General features: G+C 47.5%; 1 protein-coding gene across 3 annotated transcripts in view; it reads left to right on the forward strand.

The window, feature by feature from the left end:
- tpcn1 (two pore segment channel 1) overlaps positions 1 to 26,274 on the forward strand; it is a 146,057-nt gene that overhangs the window by 40,274 nt on the left and 79,509 nt on the right. For all 3 annotated transcript variants that reach the window (XR_005459927.1, XM_038790554.1, XM_038790543.1), the window contains exons 2-4: positions 10,286 to 10,416; positions 13,287 to 13,463; positions 24,494 to 24,607. Coding sequence is in view for 2 of the 3 variants with exons in the window: in XM_038790554.1 (XP_038646482.1) it covers positions 10,286 to 10,416; positions 13,287 to 13,463; positions 24,494 to 24,607 (422 nt within the window). In the remaining variant the exon portion in view is untranslated. The remainder of the gene's footprint in view (positions 1 to 10,285; positions 10,417 to 13,286; positions 13,464 to 24,493; positions 24,608 to 26,274) is intronic.

Raw genomic sequence — 26,274 nt, forward strand, 5'->3', positions numbered from 1 at the left:
GTGATGGTTGCAGTTCACGTGGATTCTAAGTTACTGTGGAAACATGTGCTTCTACATGCATGTTGTACACTGGAGCTATTGATAGTGATGGTAAAAAAACTCCTGAGTTCTTTCCATTACACAGCTGCCCAAGGATCTCTGCCTCTCCGATCGCCTGCCATTTCGGTGCGTTGATAGGACTTGCAGGTTGACACTCAACCTTTTGGCTGTATTTGGCGGCACGGTGGCACAGTGGTTAGCATTGCTGCCTCACAGCTCCAGGGACCCAGGTTCAATTCTGGCCTTGGGTGACTGTGTAGAGTTTGCACTTTTTCCCCATGTCTGCGTGGGTTTCCTCCAGGGGCTGGTGCAGACTTGATGGGCCAAATGGCCTTCTTCTGCACTATGGGGTTCTATGATTATGCATACTCCTTACTTAGCCATCTAGCCCTGATGCGAGATTTGAATTGAGAGCTTCTGGCTCAGCGGCACGGCTGTTACTCACTGCACCACAAAACATCCTCCTGACAGTGCACCAGTGTATCAAGTGACTATTTGACTGTAAGAATACATCCAATCATGGAACCTAAGCCTGATCTTATCCAAAGTTTACTTGTGCTGAATACCAGCCCTGTTGCAGCAAAGGTTAATGAACAGCAATCAGAAGCAGGAGTCTTGTCTTGAGGCCTCTCGTCCCACAGTTCCTGCTGAGATCAGCACCAAACTACAGATCAGTCCTCGGGATTTGCTGGTCAGTATTTTTAATAACAACTGCTCAACCAAGAGTTAAATGTAGCTCCCATTAGGCGCACATTTGCACTATAATCATCAGATGGCCTTTCTGGCCTTGCTGCATAATGTTTGCCTGATAGAATAACACAAATACTGGCAATAACTACATCTGACCTTGATGAGAAACGCAAACAAAAAAAGTCACTGCAGACAATGAGAGGCAGCCTTGTCGCAGTGCGAGGTTCTCATTCCATAAATGCCAATGTCAGCTTGGATCATTGTCAGCTTAAAGCTCAATGGCACAATATGGTGATCAAGAAAGTGATCTTGCTTGCTAAACTGAAATACTGCTGTCAAAAAGAATGTATATTTTAAAGTTAATTGGGCTAATTAAAATGTCACACATTTTGGAGGGATGTGGAAATGCAGAGAACGACTTGATTTTCTTGTGACATTCTTGGGTTGCAAACTCTTTACTTCTTAAATATTCTTATTATATTCCATTCATAAAGATGTAATGCCCCATGCACTAGTCCTGAACCTGCATTTCTCCGGTTTCTTTCCAAGCCCTTGACATCCATGAGACCCAACTCCTGATCACTTTCTCCCATTCCCACTGAAGTGCTGACCGTCCAACTTCCCTTCTTGGCTTTCATGCTGGCTGATACTATAAATGCTTTTCTCTTCTGGGGTAACCTTTACAAAAAAACGTTATCACACTCAGCAAAATACTCTCCTTCAACCCTTCTAACCATGTAACTACTAACTAGCCCATCCCCAGTCTTCCTTTTCTTATCAAAGCTATTGAACTGGAACCTCAAGCAATGCCACAACAGAAAGTGAAACTAGGGAGTCACGTGACCAGAGTGTGGGTGCAGCTGCATTTTCATGAGCTCTGGCCCTGCTTATCTTGTAATCCTTTATTTATCCTGGTACACATTTCATGTTTGTCTTTTCTTGGGATATATGTCTTGTGCTATGTCTCTGGAGGATCCGGATTGGTGTTTTTCAAAGAGGGACGGGGATAAATTGTAGAAAATCCTCATTTGACCATGGCAGTCAGTGTGGGCTAGGATGGAGCCTAGCTTACAGTAGCGTTGTTCCTGGTGAGCACGCTTTCACCTTGGTGATGCTGGGTGCATCCGGATGATGACCACCACTGATAATGTTGTTCTGGATGAAGGTCTAAGCTCTATAATGCAGGTCTTTCGAGCTCACTTTGAGCCCATGAGATAGTCCTTGCAGTCAGAAGAGCACTTTGCCTGGTAAGGGTCCACCTTTGCGATGTTAGTATCCTGCTGCATGATATGTCATTTATCCTGACGGCTTCATAAGATCATCAGAACTAGGAGCAGGAGTAGGCCATATGGTCCCTCGAGCCTGCTCCACCATTCAATGAGATCATGGCTGATCTTTTGTGGACTCATCTCCCCTTTCCGGCCCGAACACCATAACCTTTAATCCCTTTATTCTTCAAAAAACTATCTATCTTTATCTTAAAAACATTTAATGAAGGAGCCTCAATTGCTTCACTGGACAAGGAATTCCATAGATTCACAACCCTTTGGGTGAAGAAGTTCCTCCTAAACTCAGTCCTAAATCTACTTCCCCTTATTTTGAGGCTATGCCCCCTAGTTCTGCTTTCACCTGCCAGTGGAAACAACCTGCCTGCATCTATTCCCGTCATAATTTTATATGTTTCTATAAGATCCCCCCTCATCCTTCTGAATTCCAACGAGTACAGTCCCAGTCTACTCAACCGCTCCTCGTAAGCCAACCCCTTCAACTCTGGGATTAACCTAGTGAATCTTCTCTGCACACCCTCGAGCGCCAGTACATCCTTTCTCAGGTAAGGAGACCAAAACTGAACACAATACTCCAGGTGTGGCCTCACTAACACCGTATATAATTGCAGCATAACCTCCCTAGTCTTAAACTCCACCCCTCTAGCAATGAAGGACAAAATTCCATTTGCCATCTTAATCACCTGTTGCACCTGTAAACCAACTCTTTGCGACTCATGCACGAGCACACCCAGGTCTCTCTGCACAGCAGCATGTTTTAATATTTTATCATTTAAATAATAATCCCTTTTGCTGTTATTCCTACCAAAATGGATAACCTCACATTTGTCAACATTGTATTCCATCTGCCAGACCCTAGCCCATTCACTTAACCTATCCAAATCCCTCTGCAGACTTCCGGTATCCTCTACACTTTTTGCTTTACCACTCATCTGAGGTAGGGGCCGGTGAAGAGGAGTCCGTGAGCCCGGTTCCTGGCGAGAAGTGGCAGGTGAGTTCCCGATTGAGTCTGAAGGTTGGCTGCCATACTTTAGTAATCTTGATTTGAAGGCTGGAGGTATCTGGCACGATGAAGCACAGAGTATCTGAGCTTTGAGGCCTGGCGTCGGTCGGGACTCCCGACCACTGGCCCTATATCATCCGATACTTAATGCTCATCATGAGGGATTGGAGGTGGCCGAGCAGGTTGAGAGCCCCCCCAGGATCTTGGTTGCTTGGGCACTGGCATGATGGAAGTGAAGGTGCTTTGTTCGTTGCAGTCCTTGAGAGATTCTAGGGAGTGTGTGTTGATCCTGTCTTAGCGTTGCCCTTCTCGAGCAACATAGATGGTTTAATTAACCTGCAATTCTTCTATAATCTTGGACATTACTCCCTTGTGATTATGGTATTGATTATTTATTGTTGACCTTTCTCCTTCAAGGGTGTGTTGATGTGAGCACAAGGGCGGGTTTCACCTGTTACCCTGTTCTGGGAAATCCTGACGCCAAAATCGAGAATTGCGATTGGACGGAGAATGGCTCCCGATGCGAAATCGCGGCAGGGTTGCAATGCTCCACCCCCTCCAAATCAGCGTTATCGAGACACGTGCCACACACAATCACAACCCCGTATGAATATCATTGTTGGGCCCACCCACAATGTTCCGCCTCCGATGGGCCACGGTCCCGATGGCGCGGGCCACATATGGTCTCGGCGGTCGTGAGCCTGGTGTGGCGGCTGCAGAGACAGAGCAAGGGTGTGTGGACAGTGTCCAGCCGTGACATGAGAGGGACATGTGAACCATGCCGCTAGCCTGGGGGCTAGGCGGAGTAGTGGGGGGTGGCCGGGCGGTGGACTGTGGGGTCGAGGTGGATGGGTACGCGGTCCAGTACAACCGGCGCTATTTTTTCCTGCGCGAGCGTTGTGTTGGGGGTGTAGACGTAAGCGTGGCTGTAGCTTGTCAGCCCTGCGCATGTCCAGCACGGACCCTACGATTCTCCCACCATTTTTCACGCGTTCCGTGGGTGTTTCACGTGGCACCCACTTGCTTGTCCCTCACCTGTATCGGAATCGGTGCAGGTGTGGCGATGATTTTTCTGTCATGAAACACCACGGATCCTTCACTGGCGTCAACACTTAGACGCAGGAACAGACGATCCAGCCCCACTGGTCTGTGCATCGTTTTGCTCCTTTTTGTCATTATGTGTTATTGTTGTAGTCATGGGAGGGGCATGCTTTTATTTTGTTTCCACATCCCTTATCTCGTGTGTAATAAAATTAAGTGGAGCCAGAAGAATCTGTGCCTTTCTCCTTCGATGGCCTGTTCAGATTATGTATCCTGGGAAGGATTGGTTCCTTCTGACTCATTCTTGAGGTTGGTGTTTTTCCTCTGGGTCCATTTTTTAAGAGTTATTGGAATGGGAGGAAATGAGTGGTGGTGCACGCTAAGGTAGGTTTGATTAATCCTTGGCTGGTCTGTTGAAAAGAGAGATTGAAGTGAGGGCGCCCTATTATTGGGTGTCTTGACGATTCTTCTTCTCTTTGGTGATGGGGTCTCCCCGGCTGTGGCTGGCATAATCATCCCTTTTCTTTCAGCATAAATGGGGCGGTACACTGATCTGGATGTGATTGGAGATATGCACTGGCTGGGGTGTGCTGGAGGTCCTGAGGATATTGATACCTATGTGCTGGGAGGTGCTGGACTAGGCCAGATTCGGTGCTGTGGCTGGTATTCTGTTGTTCCCTAGGACCTGGGATGTCCTTCCTTGGAGATGCCTATTAGGAACATCCTGAGAGATGGGTTTGCTTCTTCAGTGAGCTGGGACCTGGGGTTGAGCCGAGTCGTGTAATTTGGTTCATATCCTGGTTGCCGCCCCAGTGGGGTGGGACACTTTTTTGGTTGAATGAACAGCCTGTTCCCTTCCTCATTAATGGGCGATCAGCATGCACCAAGGAAACATAGATGCTTTGTTATGCTGGGTTTATTCCAAGTAGCTCTAGCTCTTTTTCCCTTGTTTTTTCTGGGAGGCCCTGGAGGCTTGATCATAGTTCGAACATATTTTTACTGGTCCTCTTGATATAAATGTATGGAATGATGTTGGTTTTGTACTGGCCCTGAGACTGGGGTTATGTTGCGTTGTGTAATATATACTCCTCTTTAAAATTGGGGTTTTCATGTATTTTCTTTGTTATCTTTTCTTTTATAATGGTGGGTATAAAGAACCTGGGATTGGTTCCTGCATGGGTGCAGGCAGATTTGGTATCCGAGGAGAGGAGGCTATGGTGTATCATTGGTGTCTTTGGTACTGCAAGAGTTGAGGGAGATATAATTGGTGTGCGCCCAAAAATGATGCGTAAAATGTACCCTAAACTCTCGTGGTAATTGCAAACATGCGTGTCATGGGAGGGTGTGCACCATATTTTTCCAATTAAGGGGCAATTCAGTGTGGCCAATCCACCTACCCTGCACATCTTTGAGTTGTGGGGGCGAGACCCACGCACACACCGGGAGAATGTGCAAACTCCACACGGACAGTGGTCTGGGATTGAGCCTGAGTACACGGTGCCATGAGGCAGCAGTACTCACCCCTCCGCCACCGTGCTGCCCGGAGGGTGTGCACCATTTTACCATGTTTTCATGGCCTCATCCTGTTTCTCCCTTGGTCTCTGGTGGATCTTATTGAGGCATCTAGTTAATTCTAATGACTACATTGAACCAGTTATAATGTTCTCTTGCTCCCCTCTGTATTCATAAATGTTGATACATTTTGTCCTTGCATACTACGGTGCATTTCTTTTGTAATTTAGTTGCATTGTTTGCAAAAAAATGTAAAATCTTAATAAATATACTTTGAAAAAAAGTGAAACTAAGACAAAATCTTTGCTGGGCTGTTCTGGTGTCTGGGAGGAGTGGATCATAGGACTGAGGAGCTGATTACAGACACACCTATCTGGAATCTGTATTATTACACAATGAGAAATGCACAGTCAAGACATGTCAGAAGCACCTCAATGACTATAAAAGCAATTTAGAGCCTTCAACGTAATAGTGCATTTATGCAAGATTAATTCTGATAGATTCCAATCATTGATTTCCCTGCAATAACTAATTATACAAATCATGGTGATTCCCCAGTGTGATGACTCTAAAAACAATTGGACACCTGGACAAACAAGAGAAGCTGCCAGTTTCCGAGATGGGAACATTCAGGCCCCTTAAGTGTGTGTTCTAAAAATATAATCATCGAGTCCACTGAATGAGTAATCTATTGCCTCAAGTAAATGAAGAACATCTAAGTGCCTGGCCAAATCCATCTCCTGCCAATAGGTCTACTGAAATGGGGCCGGGGGTTTGGAAGAAGCACTCTGTGACAGTGACAGTAGTCGTTCCAATGGCCAGGATTGTATTGGCTAATAGGTGCGTAGACTGTGCATAGACTGATGCCTCCGCATGTTCAGGGATTTGGTGGCTCACATTTGTTCACATTCTCCATGAGTTGACACCCAGGAACTGGGAGGACATACTTTGCTTGTGGCTGTGAAAGTCACCCTCGTTCTTAACTTCTATGTAAGTGTCTGTTTCCGGGTGTGCGCTGGGAGCCTCTGCAGACTCTCTCAAACTAACACCATTAGTGCAGTGTTTTTAAAACCTTTTTCCTGGGGACCCACTTTTACCAACCAGCCGACCTTCAGGATCCACATTGGCCGACCTCGGATCCACGCTGGCCAACCTTCAGGACCCACGCGGGTTGACTTTTGGGACCCACACCGGCCGACCTTCGGGATCCATGCCGGTCGACCTTCGCGACCCACACCGGCCGACCTAGTAACACACCATTTTCACTTACCTTTAATGCGACAGGTGAGCCTGCTTGGTCCTCACGATCTCATCCCAATCAGGTTCACAGAAGGAGAGGGCATGCGCATATCAGGTGCAGAGTTCAGCTGGTTCCTTTGTGCTGTCTTCATATTTGTGAGAACAGAAAATCTATCCTTGCACGTGTAGGTCGTTGTGAAGGGCAAAAGCAACAAAATGCTTGTTTTACGCAGCACTGGATACTCCTTGGAGATGCTTCTCCTGACAGCCTCATGGACTTGTGGCATGTTTTTAATGTACTGTCACAGATGAGGCGCAGAAGTTTAGTCTCTTCATTTGGAGTCAGGTGTAAGTTTATAATTCACTCTGTTCCCTTACTAACACTGTTTTCTTCAACGTGTTAACAGTGTGGGAAACATGTAGTAGCTTTGGCTTTATAATCACACTTTCCAAACTTTCAATGACTTGTGGAAAGCATCAGTGCTGAAAGCAATCATCACCCTTCCCTTGCAATTTGAGGCTCAATTTGTTTAGAATCGAAAATATGTCTGCAAAGTAAAGGCATAGTTAACATCCAACTCTCATTTTCCAGTACTTCCCTACACACATGAGCTTTGCATCTTGATTTGTATTGGCACAGTTAACAAAGCCATGCCTCAAGAAATCATCTTTATACTGTATTGTTCCAGATTTATGTTTTTCTGAGTAGGCTATTCCACTAGAGACCCTGGAGCTCTGCATACAGCTCACATTAGCATTACTATCCTGCCATGGATTCATCTAAGTAGCTCACACTAGCACTGCTTGTCCCGCCGTGGACTCTTCTGAGCAGCTCACACTAACACTTCTTTGTCATGCCGTGGACTCTCATGAGCAGCTCTCTCCAGCTGATTCAATTGTGGGATACTGGCCCTCTCTTATAACAAAACGCTCCATCTTGTGTTCTTCACAGTCCTCTTGCGTGGCCTGCTAGCAAAATGGAGGAACAAAGAACAAAGAAAAGTATAGCACAGGAACAGGCCCTTCGGCCCTCCAAGCCCGTGCCGACCATGCTGCCCATCTTAATTAAAATCATCTACACTTCCGAGGTCCATATCCCTCTATTCTCATCCTATTCATGTATTTGTCAAGATACCCCTTAAATGTTACTATCGTCCCTGCTTCCACCACCTCCTCCGTAGGCGAGTTCCAGGCACCCACTACCCTCTGTGTAAAAAAACTTGCCTCGTACATTTCCTCTAAATCTTGCTCCTCGCACCTTAAAACTATGACCCCTAGTAATTGACCCCTCTACCCTGGGGAAAAGCCTCTGACTATCCACTCTGTCTATGCCCTTCATAATTTTGTAGACCTCTATCAGGTCACCCCTCAACCTCCGTCGTTCCAGTGAGAACAAACTGAGTTTATTCAACCACTCCTCATAGCTAATGCCCTCCATACCAGGCAACATCCTGGTAAATCTCTTCTGCACCTTCTCTAAAGCCTCCACATCCTTCTGGTAGTGTGGCGACCAGAATTTAACACTATACTCCAAGTGTGGCCTAACTAAGGTTCTATACAGCTGCAACTGCAAGGAATCTCTCCTCCATGATTTCCCACCAAAAGCACGGACGTACAGGATACGTGATGGCAGTGTTTATGCCGGGCGCGTGGCCCACTCTCTGCCGCCACTTCTGGCAGGAAGACTGCATAGTTCGCATTTCAAGGCCAGTCGTGGCTGGCATTCACAACCTTAAAGCCAGTCTCGATCATTGGGCCATCTCCCACGATTGGGAATGCCATGAGTGATCACTTTGTGACTCCCGAAGCCGCCCGTGACTCGCAGTTTGAAAAATTCTGCAATAGTGCATACAGGAGGTGATGGATGCACTCTTTGCTAAGGCCCACAAGTACATGGACTTCACTAGAGATCAAGCTAACAAGGCAGCCAGATCAGAGGGCTTCACTGCTAGTTTCAGATTTTCACATTTGTAGGAAGACATCGACTCACATGGCTGTAAGAGTCCCTGGCAACAGGCAATGCATCGCAAGAACAGGAAAGGTTTCCATTCCCTCAATGTGCAGCTGGTGTGCAATCACTAGAAACCCATCATGCAAGTTTGTGTGAAGTACCCAGGAACCTGCACATCTCCTACATCTGGAGTAAATTGCAGATCCTAGATGTCTTCGAAGGTTGGCTCCTCTGTGACAAAGGCTACCCGCAATGGATGTGGCTGATGATGCCTATCCAATGGCCACAAACTCCAAATGAAGATGCACCAATGCTCTTACTGCCACACAAACATTGGTAGAGAAAAACCATTTGCATCTTGAAGATGCGAAACCCCTGCTTCGCCAGATCTGGCAGAACACCCCAGTACATTCCCCAGAGGGTCTCGCAGATCATCGTGGTTTACTGCGCCCTGCTACCTGACGCTGCGAACTGGGGAAGACTTGCCAAAATGTAGCCGCTGCATATCTCCATCAATGTGAAGGACATAAAAAGAGATGAGGTTGACGAAGCCGAGCTGCATAGTAAGAAGCCATAGCATGGGCCATATGAGGTAGGCATGCACATGAAGCTCACGCAGCCACCAGATTCCAGGAGGATGATGACAAATGGCAGTGCTTATCCTGTCGATAGGCCATCAGAATGACTAGTCTTTCTTAATTTGCCTCTTTAATCTGAGATGGAGTGTTTACACATTCTACTCACTATGTCCTCACCCTTTGAAGGATGTTGAAGCCTTGGGGATATGTGTCCTTGCTGAGATGAAGTACCAACTACATTAGTTTGTTCCGGCATCACTGAACAGGAGGTGCCGCCTCTTCAAACATCTCTCCAGCCTCTCACTCACTAAGACAGGGAGGGATTGCACTGCAGTCCTCAGTGGAATCATGGTTTCAGTCCGACAAAGCACCTCAAGGACATTCATCTCCTTTCAAGGTACTCTTTAAAATGCACATCCTTGACAAACTTTTAGTCACCCTTCTAATATCTCTTGTCAAATGTTGCTTTTAGTCTGACTGCACTTCTATGAAGCATGTTGCAATGCATTTACATTTTAAAGCCGCAACATAAATGCACGTGTTGTTGCAGATTAAAATGAAGGTAAACATTTTGATTGAATTTAAATTTTAACATTCACAAAGCCGGGCTTGTTTTTGTTTTTAAGAGTGTAAGAATAAAGTTCTATACAATTGCATCATTATGGCGATACTCAAATACGCTCAGTTGTATGTTCTTGTTGTTTGAAATACTCATTGTTATTTAATCAATGAAACATTTCCACTTTTTTCTCTTTTTTCCCTTTTTTCCTCTCCGATGTGAAGAAGGCACCTACGTTTCATTTGGTATAGGTTCTTGTAAGACAGAATAATGACATTCCCCTTTTCAAATGCATTATGATGAAACTTAAGACGCATTTCCAAGGACAATGCCTGACCTGCCTGGCCTGTTGCTATTTGAAACATCCACTTTCTGTCCCCTTAATAGATGGAGGAGGATATGACATAATCAACACTGAAGTGGTTGCAATACCAGATGTTCGAGAGTACAGAGCGAGCTATGGTTCTCTGAAACAAGTCTGGGAGATGAATTATCAGGAAGCAGCAATCTATTTGCAAGTATGGAACCTTTTTACAACTAATGATCCTGCTCATGTCAAACTATTAAAAATGAAGAAAGTACAATATCATTCTATCAGTATGAAGTATGCATAGGGAAGGGAACATGGTAGTGCTACTGTTTCTTGTTGTGAAATTGATAGAGCTTTTAAGAAAGTAAAAATATTGAGCACTAATTACAGATAATCCTGATAAAGGTGTTCTTGCATCTATTCTGCTCTCGTTGGACATGGAATGACTTCCATTTCATGTACTTCAACTTTGAACATGTTAATTACGTTAATAATGTCTGCCATTTTGATTTAGTTTAGTGGAGTTGGTGTTAAATATGTCTCTTTATACTGTTTAATGTGTTGTACTTGTCAAGGTGAGTGATGCCAGTGCTGAAGAATGGAATTTTAAAATGTTTTTTTTTAAAGATACGGTAGCCAGTAACATACCTGAACATTCCCAAGGCAATTAAAACAGATTCAGATTGAGGCTTCCTCTATTCGCCTCTATCAACTTGAGAATTACATTGCAAAAACCTTGATTGTTTCATTTTATATTCTAATCAACTTTTTGATTTATCTAAGTGAGATTCAGCAGTGGTTTTGAATTATAGGTAGTTTTATGCCCCTAACGCATGGCTACAAACTGGATGTTGTCTGTCCAAAAGCACACTTTTTTGAAACCTTTAAAAGTACAGAGATTGAAGTTTTAAGCTTGGGGCTAGATGAAACATGGCTTTGATAGTGTGGGTCAGCAGTTTGTTTTTCCTTCTATGTTTCTTCTTTTTTTAATAACTGGGAGATTTTAGTTTACAGTTTCATACAAACAAAGTAAAAGCTCTGCGATCTTAACATAAGATCGAATTTAATATATTCCTAATGTTGCTGAAATTAACAGGCAAGTCTGTGGATAGATTCATTTGAGGAAGTTCTGGTTGCAGCCATGCTAAAAGTAGCGCAAAATTGATGAAACTAAGCATTAGATCACTTATTTATTTTCACCAAAGAAATGTGATTAAATCAAAATTCTATGATGATGAATACAATCACGATTTATATTTACCTAAAAGAATGCATTGTCGTACAGCTTGTAAAGTAATGGTGTAATGGGGTGGCACAGTAGTTAGTACTGTTGCTTCACAGCGCCAGGGGCCCGGGTTCAATTCCCGGCTTGGATCACTGTCTGTGTGGAGTATGCATGTTTTCGTCGTGAGTGTGTGGGTTTCCTGCAGGTGCTCTGGTTTTCTCCCACAGTCCAAATATGTGCGGGTTAGATGGATTGGTCACGCTGAATTGCCCCATGGTGTTCAAAAGTCAGGAGGGTTTGCAGGATTACGGGGATAAGGTGGAGATGTGAGTTTAGGTAGGGTGCTCGTTCAGGGACCAGTGTAGATTCAATGGGCCGAACGGCCTCCTGCACTGTAAATTCTATGATTCTACATTTTCAATATCGTTAATGAATATTTGGCAGTGTTCCATGTAGATTTTAATAATGTGTTTTAGTTAAATTATAACTTAAGTGATCCAATTAAAATATATTTTGTGCTATACCAGTGTTATCAGTTTTAATTTGTTCAATAGAACTTCTGAATTTTTAAAATTTTATTGCATTGGCTAGTTCTGTTCCATGTTTAAATGGTTTTCTGTTCTTTAAACTATTTGATGTAATAAAATGCTGGTCATTATTAACATTCAGTACATTTCCCTGTATAGAATGACTTGCAGTGCCATTAACCTTTCACTTTGGTTTCAGTTATTGATTTTAAAATGGCTGATTTGCAACAGGACGATGTGCTAATATGTAAAACATCGAATATAATACATGATGTTGTGCTCAATGGGCAATGAATATATTGGGAAATTTCGGAAAAATCTCTAAATTATTTATTTTAAACTGCCTGTGAAACCAGGTTTCCTGTATGTACAGGTTTTTGTTATACAGCTGCAAGGCCAAGAATATGAAGATCTCAGAGGTGCATGGGGTTTGTTGCGTATCATTATTTTTGACAAATTTACTGTAAAAGTGGCAAAGCAATATTGAACCAAAAGCTCTGCGACATCTTTTTTAAAATCATGATTAAACCAGTTAATTTAATCCTTACAGGTCTTGTCTTTTGAGATTTCTTAGCATAAAAAAGGGCATTTGATTATGATTTTTTTTTATTCATTAATGGGACGTGGGAATCACTGGCTAGGCCATCATTTTTTGCCCATCCCTAAATTGCCCTTGAAGGGGCAGTTAAGAGTCAACCATATTGCTGTGGTCTGGAGGACGTCAGATTCTTAAAGGACATTATTGAACCAGATGGGTTTTAATGACAAACAGCAATGGTTTTCATAGTCATCATTAGACTTATAATTCCAGATTTTTATTGAATTCAAATTTCACATCTGCAGTGGCAGGATTCGAACCTGGGTCCCCAGAGCATTACCCTGGCTTTCTAGTTTACTAGTCCAGTGACAAATACCACTGCATCACCGCCTCCCTCAAGACGGAACAAGGAATATCATTAACTCCTGTATGCTTCACCCAATGTATTGTGTACCTTTTGTTGCCCTATTATGTATTTTCTTTTATTTTATTTTCATGTATGTAATGATCTGTTTGAGCTGCTCGCAGAAAAATACTTTTCACTGTACCTTGGTACACGTGACAATAAACAAAATTCAATATAGCTTTATATTCTGGTTACAGTACAAACACCGTAAGATCCTATTTACAAGCTAAAGTTTTGAAGGGCAACTTGTTTATGCTCTTGTGCTGCAGTTGGGGAGTGTCACAATTAGTAATTCAATTTAAGGCATTGCTTAGTCTCTTGCACCCTCAGCAGTAAGAATGTTAAATTATTCACAGCTTTCTTTTTATTTTGTCATTTTCAGGAGGGAGAAAATAATGACAAGTTCTTCAATCATCCAAAAGATCAGAAAACCCTTGCAGCCTACCTCTTTGTGCACAATCACATATTCTATATGATGGAGCTAATTTCTGGACTGCTATTGTTGATACTCTCGCTGTGCGAGGCACCAGCTGTTCCCTCGCTCCGTCTCGACATTTATGTATGTTTTGTCTTCAATTCTTATGCGAGACTATTGGTTAATTTATAATATTACTCTTCCAAATATTTGTTGATGTATTATTCCTGAATTGCTTGTTTAGGGTGGACGTCTGTGTAATGTTAATATGATTCTGAAAAGTGACGTGACCCCTAATTTAACTCCATCTGTCATAGTTTTGGTCACTCAGTGATGTCTGTCTTTATGCCTTTGCAACATCTTGCTCCCATCCACACAAATCACAATCAGTGGAATTCTCCGTTCCTCAGAGAAAGTGTTGACGCCGGGGCAGGACTCGTGGACTACCACGACAGCAAAGCTGGCGCTGCACCTGGGTTCAACAACTGTTGAGAGGCTAGCACCGGTGCCACGTGGAACACAATCGATTCCAGTGAGAAATGGTGTGGGATTCGTCAGATTTGCGATTGACACTCAGGAGGCTGACAAGCTGCAGCCACATATACACACTTCACTCCCTACACAGACCATCCCAGCCAAGAAGATGGCACTAGTTGCGCTGTAGCACGCCCATCCCATTGATGGGTCAGAGGGCACCGAGAGGGGTGGCTTGGGGGAATGCCTATACGACCTGTGGCCCTAAGTTCACAGTGGGCAGTCAATGGCATGTGCAGAAGCATTGCTCCCTTGCAGGTCACGTCAGTGGTGTTCCGTGCCCGTACACCCCGACCCTCCTGGCCACAACCCACGCCACTCTCTCTGGCACTGGCAGAAGCCCCCCCCCCCCCCCCCCCCCCCCCCCCGGCCAGCAGCACGACTGTCAGCAAACTAGGAAGTTGGAAATTTCCATACCCCCCCCCCCTCTATCCCTCAGCAGCCACAACGTCTGTATCATGATTGTTAAAAGCACAAGTGAACCTCGCTGTCGGGAATTTACCCTGGTTGAGGCGAAGAATCGCAGAGGCTCCAGAGAATACCGGGTCAAGCCCGCTAATGATATGCCAAGAGCGTTTACTGTACGTACGATTTGGCATGAAACAGGCGCCCACCACGATTTTAGCATCAAAACCGATTCTCCGCCCAATCTTATTTCCATATTGTGGCATCAGCCAAAGAACCCCACCCTATGCCTTCTAAATTAAGTTACAAAGTTGGATGTACATTTTTTCATTCAACTGGTACAAAACACTGGAGAATAATACTTGTCACATCCCACCAATTGGAAAATGTTCAAATTAACCCTCTGTTTCCTGCCTCTCAACTATTATTTTTAAAAATAATTTTTATTGGAATTTTTTGAAAAATATATATCAACAAAACAATAATAATAATAAACACCCCCCGGCACCCATAACAACGCATATAACAAACCCCCCCACCCGCCCCCCCCCCCCCCAACCCCAATAAACAACAAAATAAATTAACAATAAGCAAATTAACTTAAACACTATCCCCCTAAACACCCCTTCCCCCCCTCCCCGCCCGGGTTGCTGCTGCTGCTGACCTAGTACCTTATCGTTGAGCCAGAAAGTCGAGGAAAGGCTGCCACCTCCTAAAGAACCCTTGTACCGACCCCATCAGGGCGAACTTGACCCTCTCCAGCTGAATGAATCCCGCCATGTCATTAATCCAGGTCTCCACGCTCGGAGGTCTCGCATCTTTCCACTGCAGCAAGATCCTCCGCCGGGCTACCAGGGACGCAAAGACCAAGACATCGGCCTCTTTCGCCTCCTGCACTCCCGGCTCCACCCCAACCCCAAATATCGCGAGTCCCCAGCCTGGTTTGACCCTGGATCCCACCACCCTCGACACCGTCCTCGCCACCCCCTTCCAGAACTCCTCCAGTGCCGGGCATGCCCAGAACATATGGGCATGGTTCGCTGGAATCCCCGAACACCTGACGCACCTATCCTCACCCCCAAAGAACCTACTCATCCTAGATCCGGACATGTGCCCGGTGCAGCATCTTGAACTGGATGAGACTAAGCCTCGCACATGAAGAGGAGGAGTTCACCCTCTCCAGGGCATCCGCCCATGTCCCCTCCTCAAACTGCTCCCCCGGCTCCACCTCCCACTTAGCCTTCAGCTCATCTACCGACGCCTCCCCCACCTCCTGCATTACCTGGTAGATGTCAGACACCTTCCCATCCCCGACCCACACTCCCGAAAGCACCCTATCCTTTACCCCCCGCGGGGGCAGCAAAGGGAATCCCTCCACCTGTCGCCTAGCAAATGCCTTGACCTGAAGGTACCTGAACATATTCCCCGGGGGAGCTCAAACTTCTCCTCCAGTTCACCAAGGCTCGCGAACCTCCCGTCGATAAACAGGTCTCCCAACTTCCTAATGCCCGCCCTGTGCCACCCCAGGAACCCGCCATCCATGTTCCCTGGGACAAACCGGTGGTTCCCCCGCAGCGGGGCCTCCACCGAGCCCCCCACTTCCCCCCTGTGTCGCCTCCACTGCCCCCAAATTTTGAGGGTAGCCACCACCACCGGGCTCGTAGTGTACCTCGTTGGAGGGAGCGGCAGCGGCGCCGTTACCAGTGCCTTCAGGCTCGTGCCTCCACACGACGCCATCTCCATCCGTTTCCATGCTGCCCCCTCCCCATCCATTACCCTCTTACGTACCATCGAGACGTTAGCCGCCCAATAGTACCCAGAGAGGTTGGGCAACGCCAGCCCCCCTCTATCCCTGCCCCGCTCCAAAAAGACCCTCCTTACCCTCGGAGTCCCGTGCGCCCAAACAAATCCCAGAATGCTGCTGTTCACCCTCCTAAAAAAGGCCCTCGGAACGAAAATGGGGAGGCACTGAAACAAAAACAAAAACCTCGGGAGCACCGTCATTTTAACGGACTGTACTCTACCCGCCAACGACAACGGCAGCATGTCCCACCTTTTAAATTCCTCCTCCATCTGCTCCACCAACCTAGTAAAATTGAGCTTGTGCAGAGTCCGCCAGCTCCTAGCCACTTGAACCCCCAAGTACCTAAAACTCCTCACTGCCCTCTTTAGCGGGAGCCTACCAATCCCCTCCTCCTGATCTCCCGGGTGTACGACAAACCACTCACTCATGCCCAGGTTCAATTTATATCCCGAGAAACTCCCGCACTCAGCAAGAATCTCCATCACCTCCGGCATTCTCCCCACCGGGTCTGCTACATACAACAGCAAGTCGTCCGCATACAGCGACACTCGGTGCTCCTCCCCACCGCGCACCAAACCCCTCCACCTCCTCGACTCCCTGAGAGCATGGCAAGAGGCTCAATTGCCAACGCAAAAAGCAAGGGGGACAGGGGGCACCCCTGCCTCGTCCCACGGTGGAGCCTGAAGTACTCGGACCTCCTCCCATTTGTCGCTACACTCACCATCGGGGCCTCGTACAGCAACCTCACCCATTTAATAAACCCACCCCAAACCCGAACCTCTCCAACACCTGCCACAAGTACCCCCACTCAACCCTGTCAAAGGCCTTCTCCGCATCCAATGCCACCACAATCTCCGCCTCTCCTTCTGCTGCCGGCATCATTATCACATTTAGCAGCCTTCGCACGTTAGTGTTCAGCTGCCTCCCCTCCACAAAACCCGTCTGATCTTCATGTACCACCCCCGGCACCCAGTCCTCTATTCGAGTGGCCAAGATCTTCGCCAGCAACTTGGCGTCTACATTCAGCAGTGAAATCGGCCTGTATGATCCGCACTGCAAGGGGTCCTTATCACGCTTCAGGATCAGGGAGATTAGCGCCCAAGACATCGTCGGGGGCAGAACACCCCCCCCTCCCATGCCTCGTTGAAGGTCCGAACTAGCAGGTCCGTATATTTCTTATACAATTCAACCGGGAACCCATCCGGTCCCGGCGCCTTCCCCGACTGCATGTGGCCAATCCCACTGACCAGCTCCTCCAACTCGATCGGCGCCCCCAGTTCCTCCACCTGCTCCAATGCACCCTTGGAAATCGGAGTCTGTCCAAAAAACTCTCCATTCCCCCTCCCACCACCGGCAGCTCCGACCGGTACAGTTCCCTATAGAAATCCCTAAAGACCTCATTGACCTCTGCCCCCTCCAGCACCACATTCCCATCTCTATCCTTCACTCCACCAATCTCCCTAGCCGCGTCCCGCTTACGAAGCTGGTGCGCCAGCATCCTGCTCACCTTCTCTCCATACTCATAGACCGCTCCCTGCGCCTTCCTCCACTGTGTCTCTGCCTTTCTGGTGGTCAATAAATCAAACTTGGCCTGCAAGCCACGCCGCTCCCCCAGCAATCCCTCCTCCGGGGCCTCCGCATACCTCCTATCCACACTCAACAGCTCCTCCACCAGTCTCTCCCTCTCCCCCCTCTCCCTATGGGCTTGGATGGAGATCAGCTCCCCCCTAATCACTGCCTTCAGAGCCTCCCACACCATCCCCACCTGGACCTCCGCAGTATCATTGACCTCGAGGTACCTCTTGATACATCCCCGAACCCTCCTACACACTTCCTCATCAGCCAACAACCCCACGTCCAGACACCAAAGCGGGCGCTGGTCCCGCACCTCCTCCATCTCCAGATCCACCCATGGTCCGAAATCGCAATAGCCGAATACTCGGCCTCCTCCACCCTCGGGACCAGTCCCCTGCTCAAAACAAAGAAATCAATGCGGGAATAAACCCTGTGCACATGGGAGAAAAAAGAGTACTCCCGAGCCCTCGGCCTCCCGGACCTCCAGGGATCCACTCCTCCCATCTGGTCCATAAACCCCCTCAACACCTTGGCCGCCGCCGGCCTCCTGACTGTCCTTGAACTAGAACGATCCAGTAGGGGATCCAGCACCATATTGAAGTTCCCCCCCCATGATCAAGCCTCCCACCTCCTGGCCAGGAATGCGGCCCAACATACGCCTCATGAAACCAGCATCATCCCAATTTGGGGCGTACACATTAACCAACACCACCCTCTCCCCCTGCAGCTTACCGCTCACCATCACATATCTGCCGCCACTATCAGCCACAACCTCAAACGCCACCCTCTTCCCCACCAGGATCGCCACCCCCCGGTTCTTCGAGTCGAGCCCTGAGTGGAAAACCTGCCCCACCCACCCCTTCCTCAGACGGACCTGGTCCGCCACCTTCAGGTGGGTCTCCTGGAGCATGGCCACGTCCGCCTTCAGCCCCTTCAGATGCGAAAACATCCGGGCCCGCTTAACCGGCCCATTCAACCCCCTCACGTTCCACGTAATCAGCCGGATCAGAGCCGGACCCGCCCCCTCCCCTGTCGACTAGCCATAGCCCATCGACTGCTTGCCCCTGGCCATCACCCATTCGGCCCGTTTCCCACGGCGATAGAACCTCCCCCCGACCCGCACCAACTCCTCCCTGGCCAATCCAGCAGCAACCCGGTATCCTCCCCCCCAGGCTAGAAACCCTCCCAGCCGCGACTCTCCCTCCACTGTACTCCCGTAAGCCAGCTGACTTCTGCTGACCCCGGCAGCTCCCGCTCTAACTCCGACCCCTCCCGATATGAGGTCCCCCCTCCTCCCCTGCATCAGCTCCTGGGCACCGCTTCAGCGCGGGAAACCCGGTCTAATAACCACGCCCCTTGCCACCAGCTCCACCCCCTCGTCCCGCAGCGCGGGAAACCAGAGAAAAGCCCGCGCTTTCACACTGCCCCACCCCACCAACGCAGCTCCCAAACCTCAGTCCCAACCCAACCACCAACTCCGTACAAACAAAGACACAGATCAACCACAAACCCCAGTACCCCCCTTAGAACACAAAACCATAACCCACATCGTCCGAAAGCGAGAGAAAAAACAAAAACAAACAGAATAACCCGCTACAGCATAAACAATGATACATAAATAGAAAAACGGCCCCAGCCCCCAATCTCTAGTTCGAGTCCAGCTTTTCAACCTGCACAAAGGCCCACGCTTCCTCTGGGGACTCAAAGTAGTGATGCCGGTCCTTGTAGGTGACCCACAGGCGCGCAGGCGGCAACATGCCGAACTTCACCTGCTTTGCATGGAGCACCGCCTTCGTCCGGATAAACCCGGCTCTCCGCTTGGCCACCTCCGCACTCCAGTCCTGGTAGATACGCACTACTGAATTCTCCCACTTACTACTCCTCACCTTCTTGGCCCATCGGAGAACACACTCCCAGTCACTGAACCGATGGAACCGCACCAGCACCGCCCGCGGGGGTTCATTCGCCTTAGGCCGCCTGGCCAGTACTCTGTGGGCCCCCTCCAGCCCCAGGGGCAGATGGAAGGATCCTGCCCCCACCAGCGAGTTCAACATCACGGCCACATAGGCCGGCAGGTCCGACCCCTCCAGCCCCTCCTCGAGGCCCAGGATCCGCAGGTTCTTCCTCCGTGACCGAAGCTCCATCTCCTCGAACCGATCTTGCCACTTTTTATGAAGCGCCTCGTGTATCTCCACCTTCCCCACGAGGGCCGAAACCTCCTCCTCGCGCTCAGAGGCCTGCTGCTGCAACTCCAGTATCGCTGCACCCTGGGTTGTCTGGGTCTCCAGCAGCTTACTCGTCGTCACCTTCAGGGATTCCAACAACTCCCCTTTCAGCTCCGTGAAATAGCGCAGAAGGGCCGCCTGCTGCTCCTCAGCCCACTGCCTCCACTCCTCAGGGGCTCCACCGGCCGCCATTTTGTCCACCTTCCCCCGCTTTTCCAGGGGAGCTGCTGCCGTTTTTCTCCTCGCCCCACTTCGAGTCCGCACCATAAATCCCGGGGGGTTTTGCTCCAGACCCCTTTATCCACCGGGAATCGTCGAATCAGTGCCGTTTGGGGCCCTTAAAAGAGCCCACAAGTCCTTTTAAAGCGGGAGCTGCCGAACGTACGGCTTAGCTCCGCATAGCCGCAACCGGAAATCCTGCCTCTCAACTATTAATGCCCATATGCACAATGACAGACAGGAATAGGTTCTCGGGTCCATTCAGCATGTCCTACACAATTGGGCAGGATTCTCCGTTTCACCGCATCTGTTTTCTGGAGTGCACGTCCCATAGGCAGCAAGATTCTCCATCCCAGCAGTCGGCTACATCTCCGATCCACACACCCACCCTCTGGTCACGGGGATGTCCCCAGTGCTGAGGCCCAGCTCTTGGGTGATTGATTGTTGGCTGCTCCCTCTGTGGTTTTGATGCCTCCAGTGTTCAGGCATAGTGTCCAGGCCTCACAGTCTGATTGGGATGCCAGGCAGTTGCACTCACCTGCGACATGGCACGTCTACCACAGGAATCCACTTGAGAGCTGTGAAGTGCGCACATAATTAACATTGCCAATTCCCCATTAGCTGTGCAGCCAGAGGCCGCCAGAGAGAGTAAAAGTGATCTGCACCATATTACCACTCCTGGGGCTGTTTGATGGGGCAGACAGGCAGTAGCTGGACTTGCAGGCACTGAGCCTATCACCCCCCCAGTTCAGGAGCAACCCCCCACCGATGGCGGCTGATCCCCCCCTGACCGGGCTCGTTCACCCCACTGAGGGCTCCCCACCTGCCCCGAGCACTAGAGCAGCAGCTCCAGTGTCCCTGGGCTGATTGCCCGGTTTTTAAGATGGCTACTCACCTCCTCCAATCCCCTTAGCAGCCATTGCACTAGTGTCACGTTTTTAAATAGGTATGCTAAAGGGCGCCTGCTTCACTGCTCATTGGGGAGCCGATTAGATCACGGGAGGCAGTTTGATAGGTGGTCCTTCCCGTTATTGAGATGAAAATTGGCCTCAATTGTTGACTATTGGTTCCTTGCCACATCACAGTGGATTTTCAATCTCGCCAAAGGGAGCGGGCCAGTTAAATCGGAAACCGATGGCACCTGGCATAGTTCCCTTTTTCAGCCTCTCCCGTGATCTAACCGGTTCGCGCGGATTCGTGCCCAGCACGACGCAGACAGTAGATCTCCTGGGGAGAGGCAAAAAAACAGATTAAAAACCCAGTCCAATTGGGGGAAAATATCTGGGAAATTCCTCTTCAGTCTATGTAAATGATCGAACTTTCAAATACCTATCTTCTGTAACACATGATTTCCAATCTAACCCCAGAAACAGGTCCAGCTCTCGCCTAAGGGTTTTGGTGGATCAGTGTCCACTGCATGAGACAGCATCTAGTTCCAGAGGTTGACTCTTTGGGAAAATAACCACTCCTGAGATCTAACTAGATCTAGCTTCACACAACTTAAAATTGTGACCCCTGGTCTTATCCTCAATTGGATACCCCCAAATCCATGCTTCTCTTAAGTGTAGAGTTCCAACTCTTTTAGTCCATCTTGACAACTTAAGATGTCTTGTACTGTATGTTAGTGTAGTGGTTCTATCAACATCTTTTCCAAAATCTCATTGTCACTCACCCATGTGAGGTTACCAAAACTGGGCAAAGTATTCCAAGTGAGGCCTGACCAAAATCTTGCACAAGGATGAAATAGTATGCCTCGTCTTGTAACAATTATCCTCTGAATGAACCCCAACATCCTGTATGCTCTAGCTGTCACTTTACAGCACTGTTTTTGAGCATTTCTTTAAACGTACATGCTCAAGAATGCTCAGATTTTCTTTCTTTCTCCACCTTCTAATATACTTTTCCCTGAAGGATGTATGAATGATAGACATGGTGCCCGCATGCAATTTAAACATAATTTGCCAGTCATGAGCCCAAACCCCCAACACACACAGAGAAGCATTGTCTACAGTCTTAACATTAACACAGATCTTAATATCATCTTCAGATTTGCAGTTCATTTTCCTAACATCTAAATTCTGATCTTTAATTAAAAAAATAATGGCCCCATACCAATTTCTGGCTTGTCAAGTATCCGACATATCCCAACCCATCCAAATTAAGAACTCATCCATCCATCTAGAAATGCATTTTGCCAGTGTCCTGCCAGTCAATTCTTAATCCAGCTAGGTATACTTCCACTAATATCAGATGCTTCAGCTTCGTGAAACCTTATCAAAGCATTTTGGAGATCTTGGGAACAATGGCCCATAACTTGTGGTTGTAATGACATCAAAACTGTTAGCAACACTGTTCCATTCCAGAAAGCGAGATGGTGAAGGACAGAAGCCAGTGGAGCCAATTTATATGAAGTTTCACATTCATTGAAAGAGTTACACATTACAAGCATACACCTCCGAACCCAAAAAACAGCTTTAGTTTATGGCTATTTTGGAGGCTCAAGTCAATGCCTAGTTAATGCCCGTCACCTGCATACAATAAATCACAAATTTACACTCTCCATCATTACTGTATAAAGCTGGCAACAGCTTCTGGCATCCGTGACGTGAAATTCAACTTTTGGGTACCATTCTTGCTGAAAAACCCTTTGAAATTGTTGTGCCCCGTTGAATGACATGAAACTTGTTTACTAAATCATAATTATAGTTGAACAACTTCTCTGACCCTGAAAAGCTAATATGAGTTTCAAGAGTGTAATTCCCTTGTCATAACATTGAAAAGTTTCATAATATAAAAGAAACATTTTTTTTGTGTTTGTGACTTTTCAGTTTCAACCTTAATCCCATGTGTGTGGTGCAATTTTTATTTCGCCTTCTGTAAAATTATTAAAATGTAAATTATAATCCATGCTTTGTACTTCCTGCTTTTCAATATGTGTTCAACCTGACTGGCTGATCAGCCTACTTGACCTCAGTATGGTTGGACACAACAGATCCCCGTAGATGGCGCCAGATTCCAAGACATTGGAACATTGGAATAGGGAAATCATCACTCCTCCATCACTCCTCTCTCTCTCTCTCTCTCTCTCTCTCTCTCTTCCCCCCCCCCCCCCCCCCCCCCCCCCCCCCAGTGTGTTCTGCAGTGGCAGAGGGCAGCTTGCCAGTTAGCGGCAGTGGCATCTTCTGGTCCTGCCATTGTTAACAGGGTTTCCCATTGAACGCACCCCTTGTTGCCCGGCCCCCTCCGAAACCCGTGGCGGGGGTGCGCCATCATTGGGGCCGTAATATCCAGTCAACGTGAATGGCCAGAAAATCCTGCCCTACATCTTTTGTGAGAAGCTGTCATTTCACTGCTATCCGCAAGTCTGGATCATTGTCTGCTGGGCTTCCATCATCCGCCAACTTTGGAAATTCTGCAAAAAATAGTTTGTTTTGTAAAACATGATATTTTAATTAAATCATGTTGGTTGTGCACAGTGTGTCCTTTATCCATGTAATATATAACATCCCTCATGACTCTGTAACACATTTTCTTATTACAAATGTAAAACATAGGCCAGATCACGTAGTTTCCTCTAGTTCTGTACTCTTCTATTTTTACTTTGATCTCTAACGCATAGCCTTATTAAATGTCTTCTGGAAGTACATTCGGAGAACATCCATCAATACCCCCCTATCACAATACTAGACTGGTCATGTTCCCCCACATTCAATCTTCACAACAGAGCTTCTTTGGTGGAGCAGTGATAGGAAAGTGGTCTGATTGGAGTAGTTGTACTTGCCATGATGGAAGCTTCCACATAAAAGCTTCTGTTGATGTTTTGTTCAGAATGGGAACTTGCTGCGAGGGGAAATGGAAATCCAATTCTGTATCCTACAACACAAAGGTGCACCAAAGTGAACAATCATGAGACTATTTAATAACTTTTATTTTAATTTTGAACTTATTAACCCTGAAGTGTCTTCTCTATTTTCTCTCCATCAAAGAAAATTGGTACACATTCATATGGGCAGCACGGTAGCACAAGTGGCTAGCACTGTGGCTTCACAGCGCCAGGGTCCCAGGTTCGATTCCCCACTGGGTCAATGTCTGTGAGGAGTGTGCACGTTCTCCCCGTGTCTGCATGGGTTTCCTCCGGTTGTTCCGGTTTCCTCCCACAGTCCAAAGATGTGCAGGTTAGGTGGATTGGCCATGATAAATTGCACTTAGTGTCCAAAAAAGATTAGGAGGGGTTATTGGGTTACGGGGATAGGGTAGAAGTGAGGGCTGAAGTGGGTCGGTGCAGACTTGATGGGCCGAATGGCCTCCTTCTGCATTGTATGTTCTATGATAATATACTATATTAAACTGTCACTGTTTAACTCTTCTTCAGTCTATTTTGTTTAACATTATTTAATTTTCAACTTCTTTAGGTGCATGCCACACTGGAATTGTTTGCTCTTCTCACAGTGGTGTTTGAACTTGCTATGAAAATGCGGTGGTTGGGCTTTCAAACCTTTATTAAGCACAAAAGAACTATGTTGAAAGTAAGTGTTTTAAAAATTTTTACAGTTTATGAGAAATAAAGTCAACACCAAATAAGAAATAGGAACAAGAGTAGTCCTATATAACTGTAGAGATACCAGCGTTGGACTGGGGTGGACACAGTAAGAAGTCTTACAACACCAGGTTAAAGTCCAACAGGTTTGTTTGGAATCACTAGCTTTCAGAGCTCAGCTCCTTCATCAGGTGAGCCACCCCACCTCGGCCTCCAGATGCCTCCCCCCAACTTACTTCTCAGGGTGTCCTTGAGCTCACCCCCACCTCCAAAGGGCATCCCCCCCCCCTCCCCCCCGGCCTGATCTGGCACGTTGACACTGCCGGCCTGGCACCCTGGCAGTGCCACCAAGGCACCCGGTCCATCTTGCCCATCATGATCAAGATGCATCAATGCAATATCGAGCATGTAGGAACATAGGAATTGCTAGATGAGAAAAGACCAAAGTTAATCTGAATGCCATTCTGTCGTTGCATGGCACAAGAATAATTAAGTTTTAGATTAATTGTGGCAAATAGTCAATCGCTATCAATTAGTTCACAAAAGACCCAGAATTATGTGGGGAAAACTCAATAGTGGTGAGTTTGGAGAATAAGTTAAAAGCCACTTTTCCCCTGAACAAACTGCATTTATCACATGACGTATCTCAGATGATTCATTTAAAAAGAAAATTAAAGTACCCAATTCTTTTTTTCCAATTAAGGGGCAATTTAGTGTGGCTAATCCACCTAACCTGCACATCTTTTGGTTATGGGGGTGAAATCCACGCAGACACGGGGAGAATGTGCAAACTCCACACAGACAGTGACCCGGGGCTGGGATCGAACCCGGGTCCTGAGCGCAATCGGCGTAGTGCTAACAACTGCGCCATCGTGTCACCCTACCTCAGATGATTCATATACTGTTTCCTGAAATGTTATAAAATAAAACATCTCATTTAGATTTGAATGAGTGGCCATCGTCTGAGTCTCAAAAGAACTTTGTCCTGAAAGTAATTGCCTTCCCATATGTACATAAATGTGGATGGCAATACTAGCACAGAAAGACTCCCAAGATAGATAAGAGGAATAGAAAACATTGGAAGAACAATTCACTACCCACTGAACTGAAAGTCCACAGCTTTGCTGGTCCCTCCAGATTTCGAGTTGCGAGTTATATGAAAGGTCAAAAATCATGCCATTGCCAAGATCCTCTGTTGCTATCCCAAAAGACGGAATAATTCTTAACAGTAGCATAACTATCAATTTCACGAGTGGCATCAAATTCAATGGGGAAACTCACAGCAAGAGTGGAGAGGCACAAATTTCTCAGCAGTTTGTAGAAGATTAGGGGCGCGATTCCCCGCCCCCCACGCCGGGTGGGAGAATGAGGACATTTTTTACGCCCTCCCGCTATTCTCCCCGCCGCCCCCCCCCCCCCCCCCCCCCCCCCCCCCCCCCCCACGCCACGAATCGGCGCTCGCTGTTTTTTACGGCGAGCGGCGATTCTCCGAGGCCGATGGGCCAAGCGGCCGGGCCTTCACGCCCGTTTCAACACGGCAGCAAACACACCTGCTCGCTGCCGTCATGAAACGGGCGCCAGATGCCCATTTGGGGCATCTGAGGGCCCGATTGGCACGGCAGTACCACGGCCGTGCCAAGGGGGGCATAGGCCCGC

This window comes from Scyliorhinus canicula, chromosome 1 (genome assembly GCF_902713615.1).
Source record: "Scyliorhinus canicula chromosome 1, sScyCan1.1, whole genome shotgun sequence".
Lineage (NCBI taxonomy): Eukaryota > Metazoa > Chordata > Chondrichthyes > Carcharhiniformes > Scyliorhinidae > Scyliorhinus > Scyliorhinus canicula.